The sequence below is a fragment of the Paroedura picta genome, chromosome 2, assembly GCF_049243985.1.
Source record: "Paroedura picta isolate Pp20150507F chromosome 2, Ppicta_v3.0, whole genome shotgun sequence".
Lineage (NCBI taxonomy): Eukaryota > Metazoa > Chordata > Lepidosauria > Squamata > Gekkonidae > Paroedura > Paroedura picta.
The window spans coordinates 8,465,152-8,484,373 of NC_135370.1; the positions used below are offsets into that span (position 1 = coordinate 8,465,152).

The 19,222-nt window shown below is 47.5% G+C and overlaps 1 protein-coding gene across 4 annotated transcripts in view; it reads left to right on the forward strand.

Annotated features, from left to right (window-relative positions):
• The window catches only part of IKZF2 (IKAROS family zinc finger 2), a 101,264-nt gene that overhangs the window by 64,969 nt on the left and 17,073 nt on the right, over positions 1 to 19,222 (forward strand). For all 4 annotated transcript variants that reach the window (XM_077319324.1, XM_077319321.1, XM_077319322.1 and 1 more), the window contains exons 5-6: positions 3,278 to 3,445; positions 14,445 to 14,582. In XM_077319324.1, the coding sequence (XP_077175439.1) occupies positions 3,278 to 3,445; positions 14,445 to 14,582 (306 nt within the window). The remainder of the gene's footprint in view (positions 1 to 3,277; positions 3,446 to 14,444; positions 14,583 to 19,222) is intronic.

The following is a 19,222-nucleotide window of genomic DNA, read 5'->3' on the forward strand; positions in this document are numbered from 1 at the left end:
AATGGAAGCCCAGATCACAAAGGTAGCGTGGCTGGCATTCTACCACCTCCGCCAAGCCAAGTTACTAGCGCCCTACCTGGCCCCAGAACACCTAGCCACAGTGATCCATGCGACAGTCCCCTCTAGACTGGACTTTTGTAACTCGCTCTACGCAGGCCTGCCCTTAGTCTTGACCCGGAAGCTACAGTGGGTTCAAAATGCAGCAGCCAGGATCCTCACTGCAACACCGTGGAGATCCCACATCCGGCCCATTCTCCATCAACTGCAGTGGTTGCCAGTTGAATTTCGGATCAGACTAAAGGTTCTGGTAATTAGCTTCAAGGACATACGCGGTCAGGGCCCAGTGTACCTGAGGGATTGCCTCCCTGCCTACGCCCCCAAAAGAGCCCTGCGCTCCACTGCTACCAACCAGCTAAAGATCCCTGGCCCTAAAGAAGTCCGCCTGGTCTCAACCAGGGCCAGAGCATTCTCTGTTCTGGCCCCCACCTGGTGGAACGAGCTCCCGGAGAAGATCAGGGCCCTGACGGAGCTTAAACAGTTCCGCAGGGCCTGCAAGGAGGAGCGCTTCCGCCAGGCATTCGGTTGAGACCAGATATATATAACCAACAGCGACCAAAGGGCCCCTGCTCCCCGCCCCCCCCAGAACACCACCTATACACCTATACCTGTTTGTATGTTGCAACGTTGTATTATTTATTGGTTACACAATTATAATGTTATATGTTTACAATTATGTTATTATTGCACTGTTACCCAAATGTTTTATAAGACTGTTCCATGTATTGTTCTTGTGTTATTATGTAAACCGCCCTGAGCCCCCGGGGAGGGCGGTATATAAATAACAATAACAATAACAATAACAATAACAATAACAATAACAATAACAATAACAATAACAATAACAATAACAATAACAATAACAATAACAATAACAATAACAATAACAATAACAATAATTTAAAGGTCCAGCAGTGAGCTGTTTCCTGATGAAAAAAATGGGTGGGCGACCTGGGCCCATTCTGTACACATTGGATAAAGCTCTTTAGAAGTAGATTTTCCTGTTCTGCACAGCAAAATCCAGTTGCAAAAGCACATTGGAAGTGCGTTGTCCAATAAATTTCTCAAGGCCACCCACTGTGTAGAGTTCCAGCCAGATGCTTGGGGGTAGAGCTGCCCATTGAAGTATGATTTTCAGTCTGGGGCGATGTGGCCTTCCCACTGTAAATGATGGCCCCCTTGTAAAGTTTCAAAGCCCAGCTGGCTACCAACGAGCTGAGGCCTGTCTCTTCCTTCCCAGCTTCCCTGGAAACATCAGAACCAGGGATCGTTTCAGGGAGTCAGGAGTGGTCTTGGACCTTGCTGATGCAATACCCTAATTATTAGGCATCAGACCAGGTGGCAAGTATACACAGTTGCAGCAAGGATAGATTCTTAGCAAATTCTGTCTCCCCGACCAGTTGTTCCTCACCGTGGCTCGTGGAGCAGCAGCTTTTTCTGATTAAAGAGCCAAACCTCATCACACTTCAGAACTCCAGGCATCCACACAGCCATTTTGATATCATAAATCATGTCACTTCACACTGGTGACAAGCGACCTGTGGATTGGTAAACCTAAAGTTCCTGGGGGCCAAGCACTGGTGCTTGTAATTCCTTTATTAGGAGGCAGCACACGCAGGGTCTCACCCAAAGCTGCCTTTCACGATTGTCTGAATGCCCTGAGCGGTGTTCGCGCTGGCATTGCAGGCCGCTTTCCCCCCCTGTGGCTTCCCTTTAGTCCCCTAATTTCCCATCCGCCATTCCCGTCACATAATGGTTATTCTAGCATCCCCCCTCCAACCCTCCAACATTTCACTTTAATTTCTTTTCTTTTTTCTTTTATTTTCTTTACAAAGAGCCATGTTTGGTTTAAGAACAAAAACTGTAATTTGCTTTGGATTAGTATTAGCTTTGCTAAGTAAGTTTACAGTGCTGCCAGCGACAGCGTAGGAACTTAAATGGGTCCAGAATGCCACTTGCCTCCTTTAAATGTAAAAAGATAAAAGAGAATTTCCCTTTTATTGCTGCAGCCTTAACTCTTTTGTCATCACGCCCCAGCTTTGGATTCTCTTTGCTAAAGAAATGAGAAAGCCGCAGTTGACACACATTTTTTCCCCTGGGTGTGCATAGCAATTGTTGCATTCCCAAAGAAGGAAAATATCCATGGAACACATGAGCTGTTGAGGTAGAACGTAACATTTCTTCCTCCCAGCCCCCAATCCGTGGCTCTCGAATGGCAAGGTCACCTTTTCCAATTTCACTGTGAGTGGACCACATGGCCTTACTGAACTGAATCTGCTGGGTCACAAAGACACAGCTCTGAAGTCTTGATCCACCAGGATCAGCATCGCTGTTGGCTCGACAACTTGTCTCAGTTGCAGCTCTCCTCACGGTCCATAAGGTGACCAGATTGTCCCACTTTTGGAGGAACATCTGGGGGCACCTGGCAAATTGTACTTACGTTGAAAGTAAAATATATATATTACAATACTATTTTTGCGTTCTATGCATTCTATGAAAATTTGTGTTGCTCCATATAGACCAAATCTTAATCAAGAACACCCCTCCCCCCCCCCCGGTCAATGGTGTCCCGCTTTACCAAGGTTAAAATCTGGTCACTTTATCCACGGAGCATGATTTCCATTTGGCGGGAGGAAGCCAATGGCTTGGGCCACTTCTTGGGTGCTTGGATGGGACTGGGAAGGGAAATGGAGGGCTTCCATGCTGGGTGTGCCAATGGCAGAAGACCCGTTTCATAATTCTTGAAAGCCATCTCTCTAGTCCCCCCAACCTTGGGAATCTAAAATGCCCTGTTCTTCTCAGAGAGGCTAACAAGATTTTCAGGGTACAAGCTTTGAGTGGTATCTGCTAAAGCGCTGTCAAAAGCTTCCACAATGAAAATGTTTGTCATCTCCAAGGAGCTTCTAGACCAGACTCTCGCTTGTTAGCTGTACAAACACTCTTGAAATGGTAGCGTTAGGCGCCTCTGATGACCAAGCGGGATAAACCTACAGAGGGTTTGATATCTATGCTGACTGGGAAAACTTTCTCAGCTGGGTCTCCACGGCCAAATTTCCACCAGTGAAACTGTTAAAATTATGTGCAACCTAATAAAAAAAATGTTGTAGGTTTGAAATATCTCATATAGGTTTACAAGTGCATCTAACTCCAGGAAGAGTGAATTGGTGCATCTGCTGTCCGTGGATTCTCAGTTATTTTCTGTTGTTTTTCTCCGATGTAGGCGAGCGTCCCTTTCACTGTAACCAGTGTGGAGCCTCCTTCACACAAAAAGGCAACTTACTGAGGCACATCAAGTTACACTCTGGGGAGAAACCATTTAAATGTCCTTTCTGTAGCTATGCTTGCCGAAGAAGGGATGCCCTCACCGGACACCTCCGGACACACTCGGGTGAGTCTTCGTTGCCTCCTCTGTCCCTCTCGCTTCTCAGTTAAACTGTGGTCCCCGGTGGGAGCACAAGGTTGTTTCATTATGGTGTCGGAAGTGAACTGCAGGCAACAAGTGCTTCTCCTGAACTTTGCTTAAATGTTGTATCTCTGCAAAGGTCACAATATCCCATGGACAAATCTGTCTGTATTATTGAAATTCTCATCGCTTTCAGTGGACCTGGCATCATTTGATGCAGGAAATTGTCATTTCTTCTGGTCTCTATCTCTATACGCATTCCCAATTGCATTTTGAAGGAACGGGCATGCCTGGGAACTAGGAGGCTGAGCAGTGTAAAAACTGTGCTTCTGATTCATGGTGTGAGTGTGGCGGGTTCCCAAATCCAGGAGGAAATGCATTCCACCATTCGGGGGTGAGTCAAACCTGTTGATCCTGTTAAAAAGTCACATATTGTGTGAAAGCTCAAATCTTAAGCAGCCCTTCCCTGTTTCAGTCTAAATAATGTCCAAAGTGACCCATGTTTCCATGTATGGATTTGATCGTGATTCATTATCTGTCCCGATTTAGACTCTGATAATTATAAAAAATGAATCCACAGAAATTCTGAACTTCATAGGTGATCAGTGCAATTTCCTGGGTTTTTTACAGTGTATTTATCCTGCTGATTCTCATTTTTTTCTGTCCCCTTAATCAATTCCACAGCATTGTCTGTCTCTTTCTTAACACACTAAGTAACTGACAGAAGAATCATTACTTTAAACCAAGAATTGACCTTTGTGGATCTCTAAGCCATGCCAATTGGTATCTGGACATTTTTTAAAGAAACCGTTTCCAAGCCTTAATTTTGCATGTTTCACCTGGTAGACATTGCCCATGAGTTTCCCCCTTAATTTAAGCATAAAGTTCCCTTTGTTCAGGTTGTTGTCCACATGTGGAAGGAAGGAAGAAGTAAAATACATGGTTTTTTTGTTTGTTTAGCTTCACATCTCAAGAATTCCGTGGTGATTTTGCAAGATCTTTTTGACTTGTGGTAATTTGGAGATTTGCATTGTGTTCCTGAGAAATGGCTTTCAGGTTTCAATCCTATGAACACTTACCCCAGAGCAAGTGATATTTATTGATTAACTGGCTTACGTCTGACTAGAGCTACTTGCAGTTCCTCTCTTGGTATCTGTTTAAAGTAGAATTCTGATCGAAATTACCTCAGAGAAGACAGATTATCTTACCCTCTGTGGTTCACTTTAAAAGTAATGGATTCTACAACTTCCTTTATGTGTTTTAGCACTTATGGCAGGGGTCCCCAACCTGAGGCCCATGGGCTGCATGCAGCCCCCCAACTTCTTTCTGTGTGGTCCTCCAACCTACTTGTCTGCTGCTCTCACCCTCAGGGCATTTTCCCTCAGGACCCATACTGTTCTTCTTGCCTCAGGAGACACCATCTACTGCTGTTCATCCTGTCTCTTTCTTGCAAAGAGTTAAGCTTGTGTGTAATTTTCCTCTTTAAAGCAGCTTGACTTCAAAAACCTTAATATTAATTGTATCGTTCTCCAGGGGTAGTCAACCTGTGGTCTTCCAGATGTTTGTGGACTACAATTCCCATGAGCCCCTGCCAGCGCTCATGGGAATTGTAGTCCGTGAACATCTGGAGGACCACAGGTTGACTACCCTTGCTCTAACCTATCAAAATGTCAAACATGCAGTTTTTAAAATGATGCAAGCTCATTCTTTGCCTGCAAAGTTTACTACAGAAATTGCTTCTGTTTTGTCACTGTTTTGGCAACAAAAAGCTGTCCTGTTTGGCTACAGTCAAATTTTCCTTGCCTTATACCTTAGGAACAATCTGGGAATACATGACTATTTATTTCACTGAGACCCAGCGTAGTATAGTGATTACGGTGTTGGATTAGGGCATCCTTTCTCAACTTTTTTTACATGGGAATGCACTGGTAATTGAGAGCTGGTCAAAAGCAGAGAGTGGTGGCCTCTGGAAGTACATATTTTAAAGGGCGGACTCCAAATCAGATATTTGTATATTAGAAAGACTAGTTGGAGCAGCACCAAACAGATTTTTCTTTGCCACCCAGCAAGCCCTTTGATTTTATGCATGAGTGCATTTCTCATAACAATTTGACCACTGAGGATGACCCCTCAGAGTCGAAATGCATGTGATCCATTCCATGCTGGTCTATTCCATGTGTAGTTAGAATTGTGATGTTTTTTAAACTGTGACATTTATAGATGTTTTTAAGATTTTGAATTCGTGCACTTTAAGTAATAAATATTTGCAAAATTTTAAAAATCATTTTTGCAGATCGACCTTTGAGTTCCTGACTTTTCTGGTTAGATTGAGTTTTGGTTTCCCTTTTGGGTTTTGTATTCAAGTTAATAACCTCACAAAACTGAAAGAAAGACAACTGTCCACTGTTTTGCAAAGGTTGGTTCTGATCCATTCTGTGGTGGAACATTACTGATTTGCTTGTCATTGGCCAAGTTATGCTCTCTTGTGCTAATTGTAGACATTTGTGTAGATAGTCCACATTTTTTAGAGGATCTGGAATGTTCTGGGTTTTCATTACATTATACGAAGTAGGGGGGAATTAAAAAAAAACTTTCTTTAGTAACTACGCAATCTTAGACAGCCTTACACTGTTCTGCTGCCATTAAGGTTGGTGAACACATAACAGTCTCAGGAACCAGTCCCTAGCTGTTAAACCCCAAAGACCTGTTTCCTGCCGATAAGACAGAAAGTAACTTGAAGGTCCTCCTACGAAGTGTAAGTTGCGCTCTTTGCTCTGCTCTCGCAAGATCATCCCATCATTGACAATGTTAGGCAGCGGCTTCAAGATAAGAAACTGTGTTTATATCATAGAAAAAGAAGTGGCATTGGGCCACGTAGTAAGGAATAAGCCTTCCATGTAGCAGGCCTACTCAGGAGTAGGCATTCTTTTCTTCTAGGACATAGGGAATAACATTGTCTTAACACTGGGTTGGCGATATCTGGCTATTGCAACATTATACCCAAATTAAATCCCCCCTCGCCAGCACCTCCCCCAAAAGAAAATCTCCAGGTATTTCCCACCCTGGAGCTGGCAACATATTGAAGATATTGGTCTCTCTTGACCAGGGGTAGTCGAACTGCGGCCCTCCAGATGTCCATGGACTACAATTCCATGGACATCTGGCAGGGGCTCCTCTTGACTTTAATTTCTGATGTTTCCACCCAGGTTAAAATGGAAATATATACTTCTGTTTTGGCTTGCATAGGAAAGTCAAACAGCAGATAGTCCCTTGGTACAGATGTAATACTTAATTTCTCATCAAATGTTTTGCAAAGGTGTTAGAGTACGTTCTGCTTTATCTCCTTACTAGAAGTAGAGCCCGCTGAAACTAAAATTCAGCGGGCGCTAGGGGCCTGGGAAGCTTCCCCCCGATCCGGAAAAAAGCTCCCCAGGCTCCGGGGAAGGTGATCCGCGGCTCTGTGAGCCGCGGATCGCCTTCCCTGGGGCCTGGGGAGCTTTCTTCCTTCCCCCCCCCCGATCCGAAAAAAAGCTCCCCAGGCCCTGGGGAAGGCGAGCCGCGGCTCTGGGGGCTCCGTGGGGCGGCGGCTCCATCTCGCGTCGGCTCTCTTCTTCTGAGGTAGGCCTCGGCAGTGGCGCAAAGGAGCAACCGCGAGCCGCGCTGTGCGCGGCTCGCGGTTGTGCGGGGCTGGGAATCAGAGGGACCAATTGGCAGGCGCTTTGCGCCTGCCGATTGGTCCCTCCGATTGTCTGTTCGGAAGAAGGGTCCAATCCGGACCCTTCCTCATCCCGGACACAACCCGCCTCAGAACGCCTTACAGTTTTATTTAGTCCGTGGCGCCCGTGGCGCCACGGGCGGTGTTAAGATAAGAAACACAAAATCAGTGGTGCTTGTTCCATAGGTCAACCAGAAGAGCCCCGTTTGATAATGCTGCCACATCCCAAAGAGTCACGTGATTATTGCATTCCCTGTGCTCCACCCCACCAAACACACAACACACATCCAATACTATAAGATGGAACCTTTTAAAATCAATAATTTCTGTGTCTGGAGGGTTGTCTCTCTGCGCAGGCCTTGTATGTCTGCAGCGGGGTAGGTGCTTACCTCTCTGTCCTTTCAGGACGAGGAAATCCTTTCCCCATATTTAGTTTTAGTTTACTCAAATGCAGTCTTCTGCATGGAACTAATATCCTGAAAGGTTAAATAATTTTGTACCAATTCTAGGGACTTGGGGCAAAACAGGAAGGACGTCACGGGGACCCACTGAGGGGCCAGAAGGCTACTGAGGTTCCGGCAAAGAATGCTGGGACTGGTGGCTGTTAATCAAAGCCAGTAAGGAGATAATTAAACTATGTTTCATACTCCAGGTCACTTCACATAATTATATTTTAAAGGGTCCCACGTATGCCTTCATGACTTGCAAATTTATAATATATATATATTGGCAGATGACCTAAACATTTATTTCTTTTCAAACTTTTAGCCCGTCCTTCCCCAGGGCTCAGAGTGGGTTACAAATAAAAATATGTAAAATTTTATAATTCCATTAAAGTTGCACATAAAATTTTACATACATTTTTAAAATGCAAAAAATATATAACTTTGCCGCAATATAAAAATATAAGATCGCTTGCCAGGTTCTACTTATTGTCTCAGGAGAAGGCAATGGATAGAAATGTCAGGTCTCCAAGAAGCTTGACTAGATGGAGTGCCGGAGTCTCCCCCTCCCCCCCCCTCTCGCGCCGTGTCGCTGGCTGCTTCGGCCTGGAACGGCCGCTTCGGACCCCGAAGCGCCCAACCCTAGTGTCCACCATACTGCACCAGAATTCCACAGGCTCAAAAAGATTGTGGACCTCCTTGGTTGCCATCAGTGTTTCCTGTCTACCTAACAGCCCCCCCCCCACCAAAACAAATAGCACATGTGTTTCGTTTTAATAATGCTACCATTACAAATGCTGCATTTATATGGGAAAATAGGGTAGTATCCAGGAAGAAGCTATTCCTCCAAGAAGTGCTGGGAAGGCAGCCTTCATTTGTTGCGATTTCAGGAGCTCATTGGACTGGGTCGGTCCCTCTTGTTAAATTGTCCCTGGGAATCTGTCCGCATTGCTCTGTAAAAGCTGTCGCAAACTTCCTCATACTATTATCTTTCTGAACAAGGGTACCGGTTTTTATGTGTGCGTTGCTTACATAACCATTGTTCAGCGAGCCCTGCTTTGTTTGATAGGGAGAGGGCTGCCACTTTGACACAGCTGGCACCCGATAGTTCTGGAGAAGCTGGACCTTAAGGAGCAAGAACCAGTTCCTGTTTGGCCTGTTTGGAATTGTCTCCTCGTGCTCACCTGCCTGCCCGTCTCTTGCTGCGTTCAGCTGTGCTGTAGGTTGAGAAAAGCAACATTTTAGAACGTCCAGTAAGGACCCCAAGTATGTGACAGGGTGGAACATGGAAGTCAGAAACGGAAGCAGATAAAAGCAGATTTCTCAGTTCAGGGCATGGACAGAGCAGTGAAATGCTTTTCTTCCCAGTGGAGCAATGAGTCCCACAGCAAGCAGGGGGAAACGCAGGTTAAGTATCTTGCTAGAAGGATACTAGAACACAGTCCCACCATCTTACTGGGCACCTTCTCGCCTTTTCGTCCAACACTGGCCAAGCCAGCTGCATTCACCATCTCTCTGGCCTTCCTCCTCTTCCCTTCTTCCTCCCACAGAGCTGGGTCTGTCGCTAACCTTTTTTGGCAGTGGGGGCAAGTGCGTTTCTGGGCCCCGTGCCAGCTTTGTGATTCACTCCTGTTACCTGCGATTTCTCCCTTCTCTCTAATCTCCACCCTCGGCCTTTCTTATTTTTTCCAATTGATCCATGCAGGTGAGTCAGGAAAACCGGTTTGTCTAGAAACCTGTCCCTTCTTGCCAAGCATTGCTCCCGGTTCTTGTAGATGCTAGGAGCAGATTATCAAAGGACGATGTCATGGAGAGCTCGTGGCCATGTGCACCCTGCACGGCAAAGCTATGCGTTTGATTTAATGCGCACAGAGACCAGCTGCTCTTTGCTGTTTTTTCCTCTGGTGTTTTCTTTCCCTCTGCACGGGGGCAATGAGGGCGGTCGTCTCCAACTCAAAATGGAACCCCCCAGTTAGATACAGAGGAGTTGCTGTCCCCATCCATGCTGACTTGGGAGTCAGCCCCACTGAGCTCAGTGGGGCTAAACATTTTAGAAAAGCATGTTTAGGATAGGGCTCTAAATCTGGAAAGGTAAAAATGTATAGATGCAGATCGACTCGGAAAAATTAGCTATGGTTCTGATCTGGATTGTGAAGGCGTACATTTTAAAGAAGATACCTTTTATTTGTTTCATGACACAGCATGTCAATGCTGGGGGCAACTGAGTTGTAAAGTATAAAATGCATTTCAGAGGGTAGCTGGTTGGTGTGGAGTGCTACACTAAGTCCAGGAGCACCTTCAGGACCAGCTAGGAACTTTCAAGAGTCAAAGCTGCCTGATGACAAGAGCTTTGACTCTCAAACGCTTATACCCCCCCCCCAAATCTTGCTGGTCCCCGGGGTGCTAATGGATTTGAACTAGGGGTGGCCAAGCTGTGGCTCTCCAGATGTCCGTGGACTACAGTTCCCATGAGCCTCTGCCAGAATGCAGGAAATTCACAACTACCTGCCCACTCACAGTGACCACAATTCCATGCCCAGATGATGCCCCCCCCCCGAATTCTGGCCAGTCTGGCCTGGAGGAAATTCTTCCCCCCAACCGCAGAGTGGTGATTGGCATTTCTCTGGGAATGCAAGAAAGGTCCACAAGAGCCAAGCACCAGCACAGTCCCTTCTGCTCACCCACTTTCAATCTGCCTAAATTCATAGAATAACAGTAAATGGAACCCCCAGTGTACCACGGAATCCAAGTTTGCTGGGAACAACCAGACAGGATGGTTGTTACTTCTGTGCCCTGCATACTGGGAACACTTTCTGCTCTTGGGCACAGGAGGGGAGCTGAGATGGACCTGCTTGGTATTACAGGGTTCGTCCAACACTGTTGCTTTAAGAATAGAGCTGCCTCCACTTTGGCCAGCTGTAGCAGCTGGTGGCCTTTGACTTCCCAGGCTTTTGCTGAGCCTTAGACACAAGGTCCACGTAGCTCAATGCTGTCTGCCCTGAATGGCTGCAGTTCTCCTGAGTTTCCGACTGCCTCCAGAGACCCCTTAAGTAGAGAGGCCAAAGGCTGAACCTGGAACCTCCTGCATGCTGACCACTGAGTCTTGGCCAGGGCTGCCTAGAACTGCCAAAGGCCTCCGGACAAAGATCCCCACCTTCTCCATCACCATCACCACCACCACCCACACCCAACTCCAGCATCACACAAAAACAAATTGTATGGCTTGTCTGGGTCCTCAGGGACCCATCCTACTGAGATCTTGCCCTCCACCACCTCTTAACACCCCAGCTGACCACTTCCCTCCCCTTGGATTCCTCCAGCTGAGATAGCCACTTTATAACCGTATCTTCCTCGGTGCTTCTGGAGAGAACAAAGGAGGTTCTTTATACTCTCCAGGAATGGGCAGGTTGCAGCAAACATCTTGGCTGTGTGCCTCAGATAAACCAAGATTTATATTCAAATTAATTGTGGCCCTCAAGCTCTTGGCAAATTGCCTGTATAGTCCTTGATGTTTCAAAAAACGCACCTTGCACTGATGAAAGGAAACGAGATGATGTCATGCCAAACACCTCCATATGCTGTAGGCAGGATGGAGACATTATATCTATGTGTGTTATTGAGAGGAAGTACCAGCACCAGGCTTGAGGCCCAGCATTGTGAGATGCTTCCAGGCTCTCCTGAGAGCTGGTTCTGCGTGGCTTGCTCACTGGGACAGCCATTGGGCAGGAAAAAGAACACAAGAAGAGCCCTGCTGAATCAGAGCAGTGAAGGTTGGATCTGTTCTAGCATCCTGTCTCAAACAGTGGCCAACCAGTTTCTCTGGAGGGCCAACAACAGGGCAGAGAGGTTGAGACCTTCCCCTGATAAGCACATAATAAGAAGAGCTCTGCTGGATCAGATCAGTGGTTCATCTAGTCCAGTATCCCATCTCGCATAAAGGCCTACTAACTCCTCTGGGTGGCCAGCAAGGCATAGAGGCTGAGGCCTTCTTTTGATGTTGCCTTCTGGGTCTGGGATTCAGAGGTTTATTGCCTCTGAATGTGGAGGTTCCCCTCAGCCACCATGGCTAGGAGCCATTGATAGACTTGTCCTCCGTGAATCTGTCGAATCCCCTGGAAAGCTTTCGTTTCTCTGGCCATCTCAACACCCTCTGGCACATTTCAGTCACACTCTATGTCAGGTAGGCTTTCCGCTTGCCCATCCTGATGGCAGCTGGAGAGAAGCCCATATGCTGTGGGGAATAGGCGGCTGGGCCCTGTCCTCTTGCCCATCTACCTGAGCCCCAGGATCGAGTGTGGAACAGTTGGGGGAAAGACGGTGTGTGTGTGTGTGTGTGGGGGGGGGGGAGTTGATGCCCAGTTTGGATCCCAGAAAGTATAGTTGCCACCTCAAGGTTGGGAACTACTTGGAGATCTTGGGGGTGGAGCCTGAGGAAGGTGGGGTCTGGGGTATAATGCCCTAGAGTCCAGAAGCACCCCACGTACTGTACCCAGGTTTTCCCAACAAGCCCAGGGCAACCCACCCCAAGGGGACAAGGCTTGCCATCAAGATGTTGAGGCTCACAGTTGCTGATTTTGTTTGGTTGAACGTTGGGAAACAAAAAACCATGACCGAAATGCAGAAATGGTCACTTGCTCATCAGAAATGTGTCTTATCAGCCCCTCTAGACTGGTATTTTGAAACATCTTATCTTTGATTGACGTTTAATATAATTTAGACTTGCACTGTGAAATAATAGCAAAACGAACTGCACAGAAATCAGGGAACCCTTTGCAATCATTGGACTCTTCCCAGCACCCAAATGTTTCATCCACGGTGTGACGGACTTCTGTCTTGTAGGGTGTGGACGATTTACTTCATTAAATATCAAACCAGAAGTTTGGGCTTGACTAGTTATTTTACAATCCAGTAGGATCCACACAATGGCAGAGGAGCTGTGCTGTTAGGAGTCCTCGTTTCTTTGCTCACGAGAAAACCAAACCGTACAGGAAGTCAGTCTGGTCTTTCTTACAAGGTCCTGTGCTGTTGACATGCCATGGTAGTCTGCACCAGAATGGCCAGAAATAAATCTGACAGTCCAACTCTAAAGATGATCTATTATCTTTATTTACTTCCTTTTCTTTTTTTAAGGGTTTTATTTTGTAGATTTCAAAAGCAGTTTCCACTTTCTGTCCTGTTGGGTCAGCATTTGGGAGTGATTTGTTCTAGGTCAGGGCCCTTTTGGGCGTTCCTTAGTTAGGTTGAAAGGATTGTAGATGCTGTGACTTCACTTCTGGGTTTGATACAGAGAGGGGAGATGTGCATATCCTATGTGGAGAGGGTGTTTCTTCCCAGTGCAAGGACAGAATTCACATTCCTCATGAGGAACATTCTTCTTCCCCCCCCATCCAAAAAACAGAAAGCTTTACACCCTCTGTTGTAAAATGAGGTGTAAAAAGTGGCTCGAAAAGATGTTTCATAGAACTTGTGTCACACGGTTTCCCCTTGCCCCCTGAAAGTTGAAAAATCTCCAATGGATTTTCTGCCATCCTTCATCTTTCACTAGAATCCGGGTACTCTAAGCTCAAAGTATTTTCCTACTCCTCTCTTTTATGCTAGCTTGGTCAGTGAATTTCATCATGAATTTCCCTTGCTTCTTTCTAAATATTTCCCTGAGCAGAACTATGTTTTATGCACCCATTACTTTTGAGATTGGACAGATTAAGAGTATTGTGCCATGGGCTTTGACAAGAACTCCCAAGGTCCGTACCCAAGCAGCTTCAAGAGGTGACTGGATAAACTGGAGCAGAAGTCCATCAGTGGCTGTCAGCCACCTGGTCTAGCCACTCTGTTTGGGGAAGAGTGGGAAGATTTTGAAGTTCTGATCTTGCTGGCGGACCTCCTGATGGCCCCTAGGGTTTGGCCACTGTGTGTTGGACTGGATGGGCCATTGGTCTGTTCCAACATGGCTTCTCTTATGTTTTATCTGTCTTTCTGATCATCTGTCCATCTATCTACCTGTGTGTGTGTGTTGCCACTGTGTGACACAGAGTGTTGGAATGGATGGGCCATTGGCCTGATCCAACATGGCTTCTCTTATATTCTTAAGTATGGTGGATATACTAACAGTGATGCTAGACTGCATGTTGGCCATTTCTTCCATCGATACCCATCTAATTACAGGTTGCAGAGGAAAAGGAATTGAAAAAGACAGCAAGTAGAAACCATGCTGAAGCCTACAGTAAAAGCTTGGTCACAGCGGAGCTCATTAAGATTTTAAGCCATGGTAACTTCTAGTTCACACCAGATTTTTGTACTATCCAAAGCGTTTGTGCTCCTATCTCATCCCAGTTTTCTTTCCTGGTGTGCCAACACAGTTTATGATGTGGCCCTGGTAGAACAGCTTCTGTTTTTGTTTGGGCAAACCATGACAAACTTTAAGCTACTGATAATGACCCACAGGGCTGCGGGAGAGAGAGCTTATAGGCCCACTGTGGCTGACACACCAGTAGTACTGCCCCAGCCATCAGAGTGTGTGAGCGGTTCTTTTCTGTGCCATTTTTAGGAAGACCTGCCTCAATCCTTTGCTGCAAAAGAAGGGGTCCTTGAAGTTGCGCGTGATTCTGTGTCCGCTATTGTGAGCCTGCCTGTGCCGTCACAATAGTTTTGCAGCCTCTGGCGACTGAGCCAGGTGCGGCTGAGTGCTTGCCGGGCAGAGGTCCAGCGTAGCTGAGAGCAGAGCCGAGGCAAGGTGGCAGATAGCCTCTTGCAGGTGGGCGCTCCTGTTGCCATGGGCGACCACGATGGTGACACTCACTTAACCCGGTGCCCTCTCCTCTTTCCATAGTGGGCAAACCTCACAAGTGTAACTACTGCGGACGGAGTTACAAGCAGCGCAGCTCTCTGGAGGAGCACAAGGAACGGTGTCACAACTACCTTCAGAACGTCAGTATGGAAGTGGCGGGGCACGCCATGGGTCACCACGGTGAGTAGAGGCCCAACTGGGAAGCTCATCCCTGTAGCTCTGATTTTTGTTTCCGCCTTCTTGCTCTCGTGCTTAGTGTTTCACAAAAGCATACCTTGCCCTGCTGATCCCCCCACTCACCTACCCACCCCCTGCGCGCCAAAAAGAGAAATGGACGCCTTGGCATTAAGTAAGGTTGTATTTTTGGGTGTTCTGGCAGTTCATTATAACTTTAGGCCTACAGAATTAGCACTGCAAAGTCAAGCGGAAGCCAGAGTTCAGCATTGGCTTCTTTGCGGGGATTAACTCTCAAATGAAAATGAGGGCTGAAATAAAGCATTTCAGTAAGGGTGAGGAAAAAGGACATGAATGCATTTGTCCTGTTTGAGCCATTTGCCATAATCAGGGGTCGGTGTCTAGAGGGGCAGCTAAAACAGAACCAGAATTTGGTTCATTGGACTCTGCTTTGCGTAGATTACAGACTGGTCCTTACCCTTCCTCCCCAATGGGTGGAGCATCTTGTGCATGTGACCATAGTTCATGCGTCATGAAATGTTATGTTCGGCAGGCCTTAATCTTGCTTCTTGGGTGTTTGGAATAAATTGTTATCAGTCATAGCACTAAAATAGGGTGTTGGAGTACCTTCCCTCTAAGGCAGGGGTAGTCAACCTGTGGTCCTTCAGATGTTCATGGACTACAATTCCCATGAATTTGCTGGCAGGGGCTCATGGGAATTGTAGTCCATGGATATCTGGAGGACCACAGGTTGACTACCCCTGCTCTAAGGAAAGGCTGGAGACTTTTCAGGGTAGAAAAGGGATGGTTAAGGGGAGGGGGAGGGGGAGAGGAGAGAGGATTCTAAAATTGTGCATGGTGTGGAGAGAGTTGACACAGAGACATTTTCTCACTTTCAAAATGGGATAGCTGGAGGACATCCGATGAAGCCGATGGGCAGCAGGTTCAGGACACACAAAAGAAAAGTCCAGTTGACACAGAGAATGATCAAAATGTGGAATTTGCTGCCTGAGGATATAGCAACGGCCACAGAAATAAGCAGCTTTGAAAGGGGATTAGGTACATTTATGGAGGCTAAGTCTATCAGTGGCTCCTAGCTTTGGGGACTGTGGGGAACCTCCCCATTCAGAGGCACTAATCCTTTGGATCCTAGAGCCAGGAGGCTCTAGGGATGAGCATGAGGCAGGCTTCTCCCCTGGCCTTCAGCCAAGGGGGCTTGTGGTAAGGCACAGACTGTTGAGGGCAGGATTCAAATGCTACTTTGCTATGGCTCCAGTGGCTCCCTATCCCTTTCTGGGCCTTAAAACCAGTTTGCAGCACCTTTGTAATGTGTGTAAGAGACGGCTACTAGTCCTGATGGAGAGCTACTCCCTCCAGAACTGGACGCCGGTTGCTGGGGAGCACAACTGGGAGGATTCTGCACCAGTTATCCTTCTCTTGGGAGTCAACAGAAGATGGACCTTGGGTCTGATCCCGCAGAACTCTTCTGCCATCTCCCTGTTCTTGGCCAAAGAGAGAGGCTGCCTCGTGTGGCACGGTCAGCCCCGAGAAGACGGCTGGTGGAAACTGCTCAAGCCCAGGTGATCACAGGGTAGAGACTTGGAGGGGGAGTGACGTCTCTTGCAATAAATGTAGTCAGGTGTTACTGTTGCTGTTGTGTCCCTATCTTGTCAGGCTTTCTCGACAGACTGGCTTTGTTTGTAGTGATTCAGTCTACCTGTACCTGGGATATCCAATAACAGATCTGTGTCAGCCTTGAGGCCTAAATGTTTGGGGCAACTTTGAAAGGGTGTACACGGCAGATTACGCTTTCTTCCGCATGCCCATCAGACTGAGCTTTAAAGAATCACCATTCCTTTAGAGGAACTCCTGCTACTATGTAAGTCTGCTGCTACAAGATGCCTAATAAAGCGCTCTATAAAGAGCTTAGTTTGTGGTGGACACTCTCTGTCGAAAGCTATCCAGCTCAGGCTATGGGACAGGACATTCCAGGATCAGTTTGAGAAATGAGGTTTGAATTTGCTCCCTAGGGTGTGCTTTCCTACAAAAGGGTTCGTGTCACTCCTTAACACAGTGCGGGTTCCCCTGTCTCCACAATTTCAAAACCCTTTGTGCGTGTTTTCTTTGCAAAGCTCTCTTTTTCTTAAGGTTCTGTATGTCTTGTTAGCACTACAGGAAACATTGCCTGAGCCCGCTCGTCAGCTGTAGTCCTCCTCCGAATCCTATCAATAAGGAAAGATTTAGACCAATCCGCAGCAAATCCCATATTACCTGCCTCCATCTTCAAATAGCCTCAACCAGGTGGCCTGCGCCACAGCATCGACAGCTGCTGATAAATCCGGCAAGAACAACAAAGGGGCTTAGTTTTTGCCTACAATCAAAGAGACATGGACAGCCCAAGCCACTGACACTGTCTCCACCCCTATGGCCTGCCCAGGAGCCAAACCGAAAGGGGTCAAGAGCAGAGAAGTCATCTTGAAAGGCTTCACACTGTTCTGCCCCCACACTCCTAGCTCCATTTCCCAACCAGGGCAGTTCACTGGCCACATCCTTCTTCTCTAGTGATGGAGAGATAACTGATGAAAGGCACCCGCAGTCAGTGATGAATTGTGGTGAATGCCACAGTCTCATTACTGCAGGCTACACAATATTTCGATGTTCAGAATGGAGAGGAACCAAGAGGACAAGTGATGGTCTTCACCAGTCCCAAGGTCCTGACAACATCCATTACAGTAACGGGGCTGAAACAACCAGTCCGCAGGGCTTCTCGTGCCTCACCTGTGTGACAGCCAGCATCCAGTCAGGACCATCCATGAGAGACTTGCATCGCAGCTTATCATCATTTCCTGACAGTTTGAAGACTCCAACCGAGGCATTGGCAACTGCTGAAGTGCTTGGAATGAGGGAGAAAATAAGTCCCGGGCCAATAGTGTGAGTGAAGTAAAAACACCTGTATGTTATCCTTCAGCTCAAGTTCCCTCCACGTTTCACCAGTGGGCTTTTTCCTCAGGGGACTCTGTTAGTCTTCCAGTGTCCCTTCAGCGAGAGAACAAGATGGGATACTTTGGACAACTGAGCCAGCCATGAACCACAAGGGTGGTTGAGAATTGTGTTTTCATTGCTGCTGCCTGCCGCCACTGCTCCTAGGCCTTCCAGAGAGCTGTGCAGCAGGTGCCATGAGATTTCACTCTGAGTTTCATGGTGTTGCCATTCTAGGCACCCTTCCCACCCCCAACCGTGGGCCTCTTTAAGTTACCCTGCTGTATAAAAAACCCAGGCCTCGTATTCTGCCCCAAGGGCAGGAGAGGACAACGGGGTCGGAGGAACAGCCCTGGCAGAAGGTTCACATTCCAGTCTTCCCCATTCCGGCTCCACAGCATTCCAGAGCCCCGGAGGATCGATAACTCTCCAGAGGCAACCCATTTGGGTCCAGCTGCTCACTTGCACAAAGGAAGACTGGTGGCCCACTCACCTGCCCCAGTTGAGCCTCCAGCGCACCAAAGTTGGCCTTCCCCCGAAAGGCTCAGTGCACAAAATGTCCGAGATCTTGTCTCTTTTGTCTCAGGCATTGGCCCTGGGTCGTTCGGGAGAGACAACAGAGGCCAGGAAATCCTGAGCTGGCCCAGGCAAGCTCCGCACGGAAGCCCTCCGCACGGAAGTTTTGCTTCTGTAGGGAACTTTTATGCCACCTGCCCAGAGGGTTTACAAAGTAAAAACAATGAAACAAGCATAAAATATTAAAGATCCTTGATTAGAATGCAGCATGAAGGAACGCACTGCACAAGGTTTTTGTGAGGATAAAATGCAGGCTGCTGCTTTGGAGTTGAGGAGGAAGGTGGGGTGGAAAGGAATGAAATGAATCAAGCCTCTGGGCTGAGGGAACTAGCAGGTCTTATTCAGTTGTCTTCTTCCACCAGTCCTGGTAGGAATCCAGTGTCATTACTCACCAGTCTGATGTTGCAGAATACTAATGAACGTGCCAAGGAAACTGTAATCTCAATATCAGCATCTCTGAGGATGGCCAGTGGGCCCAGGTGAGCCTCTCGGGTGCTTCCTTGTCTTCCATGGCTTCCCTTGCCCAGCCGGACTGAACTAGTAGCCCAGTACCTGACCTGAATCAGAAGCCAATGCCAGTAAAACTGGGGGACCCACCGCTCCTGCGAGGACAACTGGCCTGAGGTCACTCAGTAAGCTTCTAGGGCAGATGGGGGATTCAAGATTGAATTTCCCAGGGCCTAGGCCAACACTCCAGTAGCCGTAATATGCTGGTTCCAACATGAGCGTCTTCCCATCAGGCTAGGGGAATCCCTGGGGGGCCACAGAAGTCCGGAGTCTCCCAGGATGCAGGAGCCCCTCTCAGCCTCAACATTCTTTGTCTCTTTGCGCTCCTTGTCCTGTCTGCATTTTGTTGAATCCTGAAGGCTGGCTAGGGTCAGGTGCCGGCTCGCATTTTGTCAGGCAGCATGGACCACAGCCGTGGATAATTCTTTAACAGATGACTCCTCCCATGGGGTGGAGCTCCGCGAACTTGAGCTGCAACCTTTCTTTTGGGTCCTTTGTTTCAACCCTCAGTTCCTTCCTCCTTCCAGAAGACGGAAGCTCGATATTCAGCACCAAGAGGGAAGGTTGCCCAGTATGGCAGGCAG